The sequence below is a fragment of the Bicyclus anynana genome, chromosome 12 (genome assembly GCF_947172395.1).
Source record: "Bicyclus anynana chromosome 12, ilBicAnyn1.1, whole genome shotgun sequence".
Classification (NCBI taxonomy): Eukaryota; Metazoa; Arthropoda; class Insecta; order Lepidoptera; family Nymphalidae; genus Bicyclus; species Bicyclus anynana.
In genome coordinates, this window is record NC_069094.1 from 14831578 (window position 1) to 14844763 (window position 13186).

Genomic DNA, 13186 nt, shown 5'->3' on the forward strand with positions numbered 1-13186 from the left:
CCAGGTTTCACGGCTTAACGTGTTCTTTCGAAGTGTGGAGTAGTAGATCTAGCGACTACCTCACACCAAGCAGCTGAATGTTTTTTGGTGATAGTAAAATCCCATAACTCTACATAGGACTCGCATACAGGATCACACTAACCATAGCTGAACTGGAATTGGCAAATTGGACTGGCATTTGTATTCATATTTGTGCATATATCGATTTCGTCACCGACGAGGCATATCATTGTGGCCTTTCGTTCAGACCTTGTTTAGACATTGATGGTTTTCCCCACATAATAACAGCTGATACGTATTTTTAGCGCGCGTGAGCATGACTAAGCGCTTTTATCAATTGAAAGTACGTTTTACTGTCAGGGCAACGACATTTTTGTTTGAATAGAATTGAATATTGAATACACAGCTGTTTTTAAAATGCCTCTATCTATTTAATACAGAAGTCAAACCAAACTCCAATCCGCGAAGGGCAGCGTGGTTTGAGTAAACTCCATATCTCCTCTCTTATAAGGCCTGGCCCTATAGTAGGCCGTCAAAATAGACTAATAATGATAATCTATCTCTATTCCATTTTTCACTTAAATCGTTTCAGTAGTTGCCGCTTGAAGGGACTCGAGGCTGCTTTTCATACTCTACCTAACTTATCCAGTTCATGTTAGCACTAAAACTCGAAAAATAATATAATTTTACTACTCTCTAAATCAGAATTAGTTATAAAAAATAACAATCAAAAGAACAGCCAATAATAAATAAAAAAAACATAACTGATAATATTGTACGGAAATTGACACAAATATGCCGCCGATTTGAGTAAATAGGTTGATTAGTATTGCTAATAATTGCTTACAAAGAGTACAATAAAATTATCCTAAAGTGATACTCAATCCACGAGGTGTAATATATTTAAACATAGGACCGATTTGATACCACACAGTCCAAATAACTTTAGTGGCACAGTACTGCTAACCGAACTATTATTATCACCCAAACCTATATACTGTTATTGAAGTCATCATAATCACCACACCATTGTTATCACTATCTTGACATAGGTCATGTTCTTACATGGCATATTGGCATTTATCACAGTCTCGAGCAGCTTTTATCCAAAAGCTTGCTGCAACAAGTTAAATAATAAATCATTATTGGAGTAATAACTCTTACTTTTCTTTATCTGCAGGTGTCCCGTCACGGTTACGGAAGGAGTTCTTCAGATGGCTCAGACAAGTCCCCTTCGTTCGAAGGAAAATCGAGCAAAAAATGGCGGAAATAAAGAAGGACTTCAAGAGAGACGTCGCAAAGCGTCTCTCAGGCATGACAATTTACAGACAACTGCCTGAGAACGGGTTCACAGAAGAACAAGTGGCAGAGGAAGTCAGACAACATCTTGTTTTGGGTGAGAATATATACTATGCACAAAAATTAAGGGAGCAGAAAAAAAATCCAAATTTTTGGGGGATTTTCAACAGGCTGTAACTTATACAAAAATGGTCGTACAGCAAAAAAATAAAAAGCAAATTGTAGCTCTAAGTGTTTAGTTTTTGGATCTGAGTTTGAAATTTTTTTTTGAAAATATTTTTCGAGTAATCATAAGAAAACCACCGAAAAAAAAATTTTCGAAATTTTTTTGGTTTTTCTTTTTAATCTACGGACGTGGAAAAAATTTTTTCGACTAACCTCCATATGGACCGGATAGCTTGTTTATTCAGATTTAATTTCGTTTTTTTTTAATCTCGATACAAGCATTTCTCGCTGAGATATCGATGTTTGAATGGAAAAAGACCATTTTGTCTTTGATTACCAATATCTCAGCAACCAATGATCGCACAGAAATTTTGAGGTTGGTTTTAAAAATTTGAATAAATTCCCTACAAGGATTGGCAATTGAATTTTGAAAAAAAAATTTTTTTTCAATCATTACATGAATTTGAAAAAGCATCCAAAAAAGGGCTTTTTGTCGTTTTTTGGAAAATCAGGCGCCCAATCAAAAATATTACGGAAACCACTGACGTTAAGTGTGCCTTTTACTGTTCAATATACCCACAAAAACCCTACAAAGTTTCAATTCAATCCAGCCAACCGTTTTTTTTTCCCACTTGATCGAATTTTTTAAAAAATTAAAGGAGCAAGAATTTCGCTCTGAAAATGTCATAATTTTTATCAAAAATGAAAAAAATTTTTTTTTCATTTTTCTCGCAATTCTGTATTAGTAACTTGAAAAATTTAAGAAAAAAAAAAAATTTTTTTTCAGAGCGAAATTCTTGCTCCTTTAATTTTTAAAAAAATTAGATCAAGTGGGAAAAAAAAACGGTTGGCTGGATTGAATTGAAACTTTGTAGGGTTTTTGTGGGTATATTGAACAGTAAAAGGCACACTTAACGTCAGTGGTTTCCGTAATATTTTTGATTGGGCGCCTGATTTTCCAAAAAACGACAAAAAGCCCTTTTTTGGATGCTTTTTCAAATTCATGTAATGATTGAAAAAAAATTTTTTTTTCAAAATTCAATTGCCAATCCTTGTAGGGAATTTATTCAAATTTTTAAAACCAACCTCAAAATTTCTGTGCGATTATTGGTTGCTGAGATATTGGTAATCAAAGACAAAATGGTCTTTTTCCATTCAAACATCGATATCTCAGCGAAAAATGCTCGTATCGAGATTAAAAAAAAACGAAATTAAATCTGAATACACAAGCTATCCGGTCCATATGGAGGTTAGTCGAAAAAATTTTTTCCACGTCCGTAGATTAAAAAGAAAAACCAAAAAAATTTCGAAAATTTTTTTTTCGGTGGTTTTCTTATGATTACTCGAAAAATATTTTCAAAAAAAAAATTTCAAACTCAGATCCAAAAACTAAACACTTAGAGCTACAATTTGCTTTTTATTTTTTTGCTGTACGACCATTTTTGTATAAGTTACAGCCTGTTGAAAATCCCCCAAAAATTTGGATTTTTTTTCTGCTCCCTTAATTTTTGTGCATAGTATATTATATCTTGTTTATGTGGGAATTGATAAATCTTGAGAATATTATTGAGTAGTACAGTTTTCTGCTGTCATTGTTGGCGTTACAAATAAATAAATAAATAAATAAAATAAATAAATAAATAAGTAGGTCATTCTTGAAAATTCCTACAAGAATGCCTAAATATGATTGGCAAATTAATCATAAATCCAGGGAATATGTCCTTGAATCCTGCTACCTTCCTAAACCACTGCAAAATCCATTATTGTGTAGTGTATATTCTTAATACCTTTAGTAGGACCTTAAGCTAATTAATTTACTGCCTTCTTATTAAAAAGGTACCTTGTAAAAAGGCTCGCGGTCTGAATAAATCTCCTATGCGTTTTCTGCACACTATATTGAAAAAAATTTTTTTTTATAGTATAGCCAGTCCTCAAGTAATAATTTCTAAAGAATAATTTGCAAAAATAGTCAAATGTACCTAATATATCGTCCGTCATTGTCTGTTGGTCCCAAGACTGGTCATGCCATGTAAGTACTGGTAAGGCTAAGGACACCTTACCAAAATTTTTGATAGAGTTTTTTTTTTTTTTTTTTTTCTCTTTATTTGGTCTACCAACAGACATACAAATAATACAATTATTAAACATAAATGCAAGGAGCAGAAAGATAAAATGCAAATCTATTTATAGGTAAACACCGCATGCAACTTTCTAAAACTAAAGTCTAAAATTTATTTACAATATTAATATTTTAAATCATGACTGGTGCGGAAATACACAATTTACTAATTTAATACAATTTAATTTCATTACCTTAAACAACTATACTAAACTATTAGGATGCTTAATCTAAAATACAAAATGGTTAAAATGGTTAAAAAATACATATATAAATTATTTAAACTATACAACAGAAATCAGATTACTTATTACTTAATTCTAAATTTACCGATTTGCGAAATTTGGCTAAAGAGCCAATATAAATATCAGTGGCACTCAGCTGATTATATAATTTGCACAACCTTGGGATTGGTGAGTTAGCCCCATTAACTGTAGATCGATGTGGAAAAGCCAGGAAAGCATTTCGTCTTCGTTTTTTAGGAATTTTTAAGTTAAAAGAATTTAAGAGAGAGGAACAGTCTATTTTATGATTTAATATTTTATACAGAAATATAAGGTCAAGCTTTTTCCTTCGGGTTTCTAAAGAGTCCATGTTAAAAAAGTTGAGACGGTCAGCGTAGCTTCTTAACATTTTAGCTTTACCGACTGAAAACGAAAGATGTCCAAGGAAACGCTTCTGTACCCGCTCAATCCTAAGCATATGTGTAGAATAATGTGGACGCCAAACAGTACTGCAATACTCCAAAATACTTAGGACTAATGATTTATATAAAAGTACTTTTGTTTTGCTTTTCGAAAATTCCTTTCCATTCCGTATCACAAATCCCAAAACTCTTGATGCTCTATTAATAATGTTGTCAATATGGGGAATGAAAGTTAACTTTTGGTCTATAAGTACGCCCAGGTCCCTGACCATACTCACTTCAGTAAGGCAGTTTTTACCTAATAAATACGTCGAGGGTATGACATTGGTTTTTCTTGAAAATTTAATATGTGAGCATTTTTTTATATTTAAATCTAAATTGTTTTCAAAACACCATTGAAGCATTCCATTTATATCGCTTTGCAAAAGTTTAGTATCTTCAATATTATTAATTATACGAATTATTTTTAGGTCATCAGCATACATAAATGGCGTTGAATGTATAAAACAATTTGTAATATCATTGATAAAAATATTAAAAAGAAAAAGTTCTGCGAGAAAATCTTTATCACTAAAAACACCCTTGCGTAGCTTCCACTTCACTTGTGCATCTTTACAGAATTATTGATATCTGATTTGTTTCCATTGGCAAAGGTTCATACGACTGGAAAGCCGGCAACGTGTCCGGCGCCGTGTACCACGTGAACGAGGACATCAGTCGCGTGGCGTGCGCCGCGTACGCGCTCACCGCGTACACCAACCCGCTGCACGCGGACGTGTTCCCCGGCGTCAACAAGATGGAGGCGGAGGTCGTGCGGATGACGATCGACTTGTTCAATGGTGACGAGGAGTGTTGTGGCACGGTGAGTGAGTTGTTGTGTACCACGTGGACGAGGACATCAATCAGACAATATGCAAAAGCGTTTCTATATTTCGCCGCTTTTTTAAGAAGCAGAGTGGATTTGAGCCTTACATCGTATAACTGTTTGCATCTTTGGCAACAGTGTGCTTATTAAAGGGGCCAAGTGATAGCCAAGTTTCTTTACATGTCGTTCTTTTTTCATTATTATTGATTATCATGATTATATACAATGGTTTCTTAAATCTCACACACCTCTGAATTGGTGAATATGATACATTTTTTTCATATAACACAAGGGCAACAATAAATTCAATATTCGTCGTGTAAAGTAGGATAAAATAAGTTGGATTAGGGTATCCCTTTATTTGTTGCGGTAGTTTAAGAAATGTTCCCGTGGCTCCGTCATCAGGCGGCGAGTCGGAACACCGTGGGGTTTTAGGCGGTTGAAGTCCGACATAACCCTCTTGCCTCCCCGTGGCGAGAAGGTATCCATGAGAATTTCCCCACGTAAAAAAAAGGGTACCCCTTTATTTAATTTTCAATTTTGGTGCCAATAAATTCACATTTTTGTTTCAGGTGACCACAGGGGGAACAGAGTCCATAATGATGGCGTGCAAAGCATTCCGGGATCTCGCATACAGTAAAGGCATCACCAACCCTCAGATGGTGTTGCCATCCACCGCGCATACAGCCTTCGACAAGGCGGCGCAGTATTTGGGCATTGGCATAGTGACAGTGCCAGTATCTACTGAGACGTACACAGTTGACTTGGATGCAGTAAAACGGGCGATAGGCAGAAGGACGTGCATGGTGAGTCTTTTGTTATTTTCCCATGCTTTTAATGATCTATAGTCATTTCTGTCTCGTAGCTTTTAAGGCCAAAGACTGATAAGACTTTTTAATCGTCATTCTATTTTCGAGATTAACAAAAATTGTTTATATCCATTAATCGTTAAAAATTATTTGATCTGTATTTATAGAAAAGTGAAAGTAAAGAGAAACATAATATTTTAAATTAAGTCTTTGTTATTTTCTTGTAATTGGAAATATTATGGTGACAAGACACCATAAATATCATGGATAACTATCATTAATATCATTATAATTATAGTTATGTTGCGAAATCATCATCATTAGAAGTTGGTGAATGTGTTACGAAAAGTGTAATCGGGCGAGGCTTTAAAAACGCGTGTTGCCATGTACAGGCATAGTGTAACTATGTTTGTAATTTTAAGCTACCACTAGATGGCATTCTCAGAGAACTTTGAAACAGTCCCTTTATGTACACTTCGAGAACCTGTTGCTATGCAGTTATACCTGCGGTTCATAGATGGCGCTTTGTTTCTATTTTTAACCGACTTCCAAAAAGGAGGAGGTTCTACGTTCGGCTGTATGTATGTTTTTTTTTTTTTTTTTTTTTATATGTATGTCCAGCGATAATTCCGTCAATTATGGACCGATTTTGAAAATTCTTTTTTTGTTTTGTAGGGTTTACTTCCAGGGTGGTCCCATTTTTTTCATGTCAGGATCAGATGATGGCATCCTGGAGAAATTGAAGGGAACTTTCGAAAGTTGTAGAGAAGGCTAGTACGTTTGTTAGTGTTTCCATAAGGTATTTTAAACCACTACAACTTTATGAAGGTTTGGAGTTGGTCTGATGATGGAGCCGAAACACAGACGATGGAACTCGTCAAGGATTTACAGCAGTCACCTTTTGTTTGGGCTTGATTAATTTGTATTGATGAGTACTTTCCACCTATATGGGTTGTGACTGTATTAAGGGTCTGGTGATGAAGACGAGGGACAGTGAAGAGAACTCCTCGACGGTTCACAGTAGCTACCTTGTGTTTGGACTTGATAAATTTGTATTGATGAGAACTTACCACCTAGATGGATTGTGACTGTACTAAGGGTCTGATGATGAATACGAGGGACAGTGAAGAGAACTCCTCGACGGCTCACAGTAGCTACCTTGTGTTTGGACTTGATAATTTTGTATTGATAAGAACTTTCCACTTACATAGGTTGTGACTGTACACACGCAGTGGGTATGCTAACACTAAAAATAAAAAAATAAAAATTTTAATAAAAAAAATTCAACCGACTTCCAACTCAAAAAATAACTTTAACTAAAAAGCAAAAAATAACATCCTACCTATGTGCTACCTTCTGATCAGTTTGAAGGCGGTGCCAAGCCAGTGTCGTGTTTTAATTAAAGCTGTTTCTGGAATAACCACAGAAATTTTGTAGTTCAAACGTATTTAATTAAAACATCACTGGCTTGGCACCGCCTTCAAACTGATCAGAAGGTAGCACATAGGTAGGATGTTATTTTTTGCTTTTTAGTTAAAGTTATTTTTTGAGTTGGAAGTCGGTTGAATTTTTTTTATTATTAAAAGAAGTTTTGCTTCAGTCGTGTAGATTTAAGTACATACGTTTTTCGCAGATAGTGGGTTCAGCGCCCAACTTCCCGTACGGTACGATGGACGACATCAAGGCGCTGTCCGACATAGCGCTAGAGTACGGGGTCCCTCTGCATGTTGACGCGTGTCTGGGTGGTTTCGTGGCCGCCTTCATGCCGCGCGCTGGTCACCCCATACCGCTGTTCGACTTCCGACTGCCTGGTGTTGCCAGCATATCCGCTGACACGCACAAGGTGAGCTATTGGTATATTCGGCGCACTGTTGACCACGAATCTCCTTCAGAATGAGACGGATTAGGCTAATAGTCCACCACGCTGGCCTAATGCGGATTGGTAGACTTCACTCACGTAGAAAGTATGCAGGTTTCCTCACGATGTTTTTTCTTCACCGTTCGATGTTTAATTTCTTAAAATGTAAAATATGTGAAAAGATGAAGCTGCATGCTCTAGATCAGATTCGAACTTATACCCTCAGTATCGAAGGCAGAGTTCTTATCCACTGGGATGTTACGGCTCTCACTATTGAATACTATTTATCCTGCTAAAGACTTCATTTAATTTGTTTGCAAGACAGCTGATGACTAATATTGGATACCACATTGTACAATTTTCTCTGTAGCTTATACTCTGACTAAAAATTAAAGTCTATTCGTCATTTTCAGTACGGCTACGCGCCGAAGGGCACGTCAGTGATCGTGTACCGCAAGCCGCAGTTCCGGCACTGCCAGTACACCGTCAGCACCGAGTGGCCCGGCGGCGTGTACGGCTCGCCCACTGTCAACGGTGCGTATATGCTCCTGACATCATATCAGCCGATGGACGTCCAGGACATAGGCCGTTTGTAGGGACTCACAAACATCACGATACTGAGCCGCCTGCGAATCCCTGCGACTCGCTTGATGTCCTCAGTCCACCAGATGGGGGGTCGACGTACACTGCGCTTTCTAGTGTCGGCATTCCAGCACATTGGGACCGCAACTTCCGTCGGCTTTTCGAACTATGTGTGTATATGTGTGGAACGAGCTATGTTAACAGTATATCTGCCGACTAAGGGTTCATTTACACAAGCGGCAGCTGCTACCGACGACTGCAGTTGGCGACGTCTCGGCGTCAGTCAACGGCAGTCGACTGCTGTTAGCTGCCGCCGAGACGTCGCCAACTGCAGTCGTCGGTAGCAGCTGCCACTTGTGTATGTGGACCCTTAGTCGTATGTGAACCATCACCCGCTGTTTGTCTCTGAGCCTTCTTATGAGGCCCATACTCTATTCTCCTGTATCTAACTAGGTTTTTTCAAAATTATTCAAATTAATTTTAGATAATTATCAAAAATCTACCATTTGCGTTTTATCCATTAATGGGGATGTTGACTAGGTGTGAATATATTGATTTTTATGATACATTCGGGTAAATAAGGTCAATGTTAACTAATTTATACATAAAAATCAAACATTGTCTGGATATTTGTAAAATAAATAAGATTATAAAATTTCAAAATCTATTAAATTTTTTTTATAGTAATTAGATAAAAATTCATACAGTTTTAGCTTCCTTACATTAAATGTGACATTTTTCAATAAATGAACTATAAACATAAACGTACAAATAACAAAGATATTAGTAATTTTGTTTGAACGCCCATACAAACCTAACGATCAGCGAGCCAACGACGTCACTAAATCGTGCCATTTTGTTTCAGGGATTCGCGGCAGCGCCGCAAATCTGACCCTTTAAATCCCTGTAGCTCCGAAAGTAATGATCGCAGATACCCTGTTACTTTTACAAAATTGCTTTACTATTAGTATACTCTTAATTTATATACAATTTAAAAAGCTGTCATCATCCCTATTACGGGACACCCTATTTATGTTCACCTAGTACTATAGCTTGGCGAGTTCGTTGATGACACTCGCATGGTGTGAACTCAGACCAATTATAGAAGGACCTGTATCACACTCATAGTCACGAACAAAATTATCTGTCATTTTCTGAAGAAAACGAGCTTAGATTTGTTATATATCTTTTAATAAACTAGAAGTTTTTGCACGTTTTTTACAGAATTCAATTACACAAAAAGGTATTTTACGGAGCTCTTTAACCGACGAACACGATTACAACTATTTAACATTGATACTATAGAGACAGTTTTTATAATCGCATTAGATCGTTGATCATATACTTTGACAGAAAAGTAACGTCTAGCGAGGCAGGTCCCATACAATAATTGGTCTGAGGGTGTGAGTCGACTACCCTATTCGCTAATGTGTGTGGTATGTGGTGTGCGCAGGCAGTCGCGCGGGCGGGCTGATCGCGGCGTGCTGGGCCACCATGATGTTCGTGGGCATGGAGCGGTACGTGCGCATGACTGGCGAGGTGGTCACCACCGCCAGATACATCGAGGCCGCGTGAGTTGACACTCTTTACAAAGATTATATTAGCAATAAAGCCGCCTTTGTATGCCAATTTTTAGTTTGAATTATTTTAAATTTGCTTATATTGTGTGCAATAAAGTATTTCTTCTTCTTCTTCTATTCATATAAATGTTATAGCAGACGCCGTGCGGTTTCACTCTCGTGGTTCCCGTTTCCGCAGGAATATAAAGAATTTTTTTCAAATCGATTCATTAGTTTCAGAGCCTATTCAATGCAAACAAACAAACAATCGAATCTTTCCTCTAAAAATATTAGTAATAATTTCATCAGCTGATCACAGAGAGATCATTAAGTCCTGAGTAAAAAAAATATAATTTTTCATATCGGTTCAGACGTCTTCGAGAAATCGGTGAACATTTATATAAAAAAATGGTTCCGAAGAAATAATAATCGCTACTTTTTTTAAAGTCGGTTAAAAATAAAATTCGATTATATCAATTAATCTTGTGGTGTTTGCAAGTCCTTATAAGACAGCTATGTCCAGCAGTGGATGTCCATCGCACCCAAATTCACGAACAAAATTGTTTGTAATTTTTCATAGAAAACGAGATTAGATTTGGTGTATAACATAGACTAAACTAGAATTCAACATACACAAAAAGGTATTTTTATGAAGCTCTATAACCGACGAACACTATAACAATGGAACATCGATTACGATATTATTACGATTGGTCTTCGGGTAGACTAACCTTGCGTGTTTTGGGTATCAGTAAAACCACACGGAGTGTGCCCTTTTTTTTTTTTTTTACAAGTTAGAACTTGACTACAATCTCACCTGATAGTAAGTGATGATGCAGTCTAAGATGGAAGCGTACTAACTTGGTAGGAGGTGGATGAAAATCCACACCCCTTTCGGTTTCTACACGGCATCGTACCGGAACGCTAAATCGCTTGGCGGTACGTCTTTGCCGGTAGGGTGGTAACTAGCCACGGCCAAAGCCTCCCACCAGCCAGACCTGGACAAATTAAGAAAATCTCAATCTGCCCAGCCGGGGATCGAACCCAGGACCTCCGTTTTGTAAATCCATCGCGCATACCACTGCGCCACGGAGGCCGTCAAATACACGGTTGTGTATTATACTATAATGGCATAAATATTTACAATACTTAAGATCTTATATACTAAATGATTCTATACAATTAACAAGATTAATTTACGTCATAATATACTGTACTTACAAGTATTGGACGTGTTATTTTCCAGGCCGTAAACGCGGAACATAAAGTGATATATAAACACTTATTCTATACATGTAGTATCACCCTGGTTTGCTTATTTATACTTATGTTTATATGGACTGTGGCCACACTATAGAGACTATTTATAAGCGCATTAGATCGTTGATCATATACTAACGTAACGTCGATACAAAAGTAACGTCTAGCGAGGCAGGTCCTTACGTAATTAGTCTGAGGTTGAAAATGATGATGAATGATAAATTGAAAATGATGTTTCTTCGTCAGGGTGCGCAAGACAGAGGGGTTATTCGTGTTCGGGCAGCCGGCGACGACGGTGGTGGCGTTCGGCTCGCAGCGCTTCGACATCTTCAAGCTCGCCGACGAGCTGCACAAGAAAGGCTGGAGCGTGAACGCTCTGCAGTTCCCGTCGGGGTAACTATACTACACTACACAAATATAACTTTGACTTACGTACACCTCTTCCCTACCATACCCCTAATCTATCCCTTTTTTATACAAGTTAGCCCGTGACTACTGGTGTGGTAATAGGTGAACTTTTGAAATTTTGAGACAAAAGATCTCGTGAACTAACCTTGGATCACTGCTAATTTACTTGTGAAGCAGCAAATCTCAGATGGCTGCTAGGCGTCTTCGACAGCTCATAGAAAGCCCACCAATATACACACAACACATATTATAGTTAATAGTAAATCACTGATTTAGAAATATTTGAGAAGCGCGCGAGCCAATTATGCGTAATTATCACACGGCGTACTTTAATTGACTGATTCAATCGAGCGTCTTGCGTTGCGGGTTGCAATTGTCTCTCTCTCACGAGAATAAGGAATGGAAAAGGTAGGAGAAGAAGGAAGACAAATATATGTCTGTAAGGTGTTAAATATATGGCGTTAAGAACTACAATCTCACCTGATGCTAAGTGATGGTTTAATCAAAGATGGAAGCGGGCTAACTTGTTACGAGAAGAACGAAAAACCACACCCTTTAGTTAGGGTGGTAACTAGCGACGGTCAAAGCCTCCCAGCAGCCATACGTGGATCAATTAAGAAAACCTCAATCGGCCCAGCCGATGTCGATGTATTTTCGGACTGGGGCTCTGGTATGGACCATCATGGTCGACAGCGATTTGGCTCGTATAGTCAAAAAATATTTAAAAATGACAACGTCATTAACGTCGCCCACATATCATGGAGTCATCAACAATTTAGCAAGTTTGTTGATGACTCCATGATATGTGGGCGACGGAGGTAAAGACACTGCGGGTTTTTTTTTTATTCTCTACAAGCCCTTGACTACAATCTCACCTGATGGTAAGTGATGATGTAATATAAGATGTAAATGGGCTAACTTGTTAGTAGGAGGATGAAAATCCACACCCGTTTCGGTTTCTACATTGAACGACATGGGAGTCCTTTCTAAAATGCACGTAATGTCTTCGTGCGCAGGGTGCACATTGCGGTGACGCACGCGCACACGCAGCCCGGCGTCGCCGACCGGTTCATCGCAGACGTGCAGAGCGCGACGAAGGTTTGCCTGCAGGAGGGATCCGAGCCGGTTCAAGGGAAGGTAAGTATTCAAAACACTACGAATATATGTTTTTTTTAGTGATGCGCCGACTAGTTGCCGACGAGTCGGTAAAGCCGACTAATCGGCAAAGTCGCCGACTAGTCGATAAAGCCGATTAGTCGGCAAAAAGCGCCGACTAGTCGGCTTATTATTTTCTATGTATTTTTCTGTAAAAAAACACACGTGAATTAAAAATTGTTTGTATGTTTGTGATAAAATAACAACTATAAAATATGAGTGGTGAATATAATATTAATTTTACATCTACAGAGTTATTGATTGGTATTGCCAAATTAAGATTTCTTATACTTAGCATTTTTCACGCTGTAGTGAGATGACAAATTCTTTTGAGCACGGCAGCAAATTTATTACCTCTCGTACACTCAAGGGGAAACGTGACATTTTAAACGTGACGGTTTAAATAAAAATAGGGACAGAGAAAGCGACTTTGTTTTATACTATGTAGTGAAGATTAATTT

At 37.6% G+C, this 13186-nt stretch overlaps 1 protein-coding gene across 1 annotated transcript in view; it reads left to right on the top strand.

The window, feature by feature from the left end:
- The window catches only part of LOC112056880 (sphingosine-1-phosphate lyase), a 29183-nt gene that overhangs the window by 5540 nt on the left and 10457 nt on the right, over positions 1-13186 (top strand). The window contains exons 3-10 of the mRNA XM_052884778.1: positions 1181-1396; positions 4883-5091; positions 5667-5900; positions 7537-7746; positions 8175-8295; positions 9797-9914; positions 11409-11555; positions 12587-12707. Coding sequence (XP_052740738.1) covers positions 1181-1396; positions 4883-5091; positions 5667-5900; positions 7537-7746; positions 8175-8295; positions 9797-9914; positions 11409-11555; positions 12587-12707 — 1376 coding nt within the window. The remainder of the gene's footprint in view (positions 1-1180; positions 1397-4882; positions 5092-5666; positions 5901-7536; positions 7747-8174; positions 8296-9796; positions 9915-11408; positions 11556-12586; positions 12708-13186) is intronic.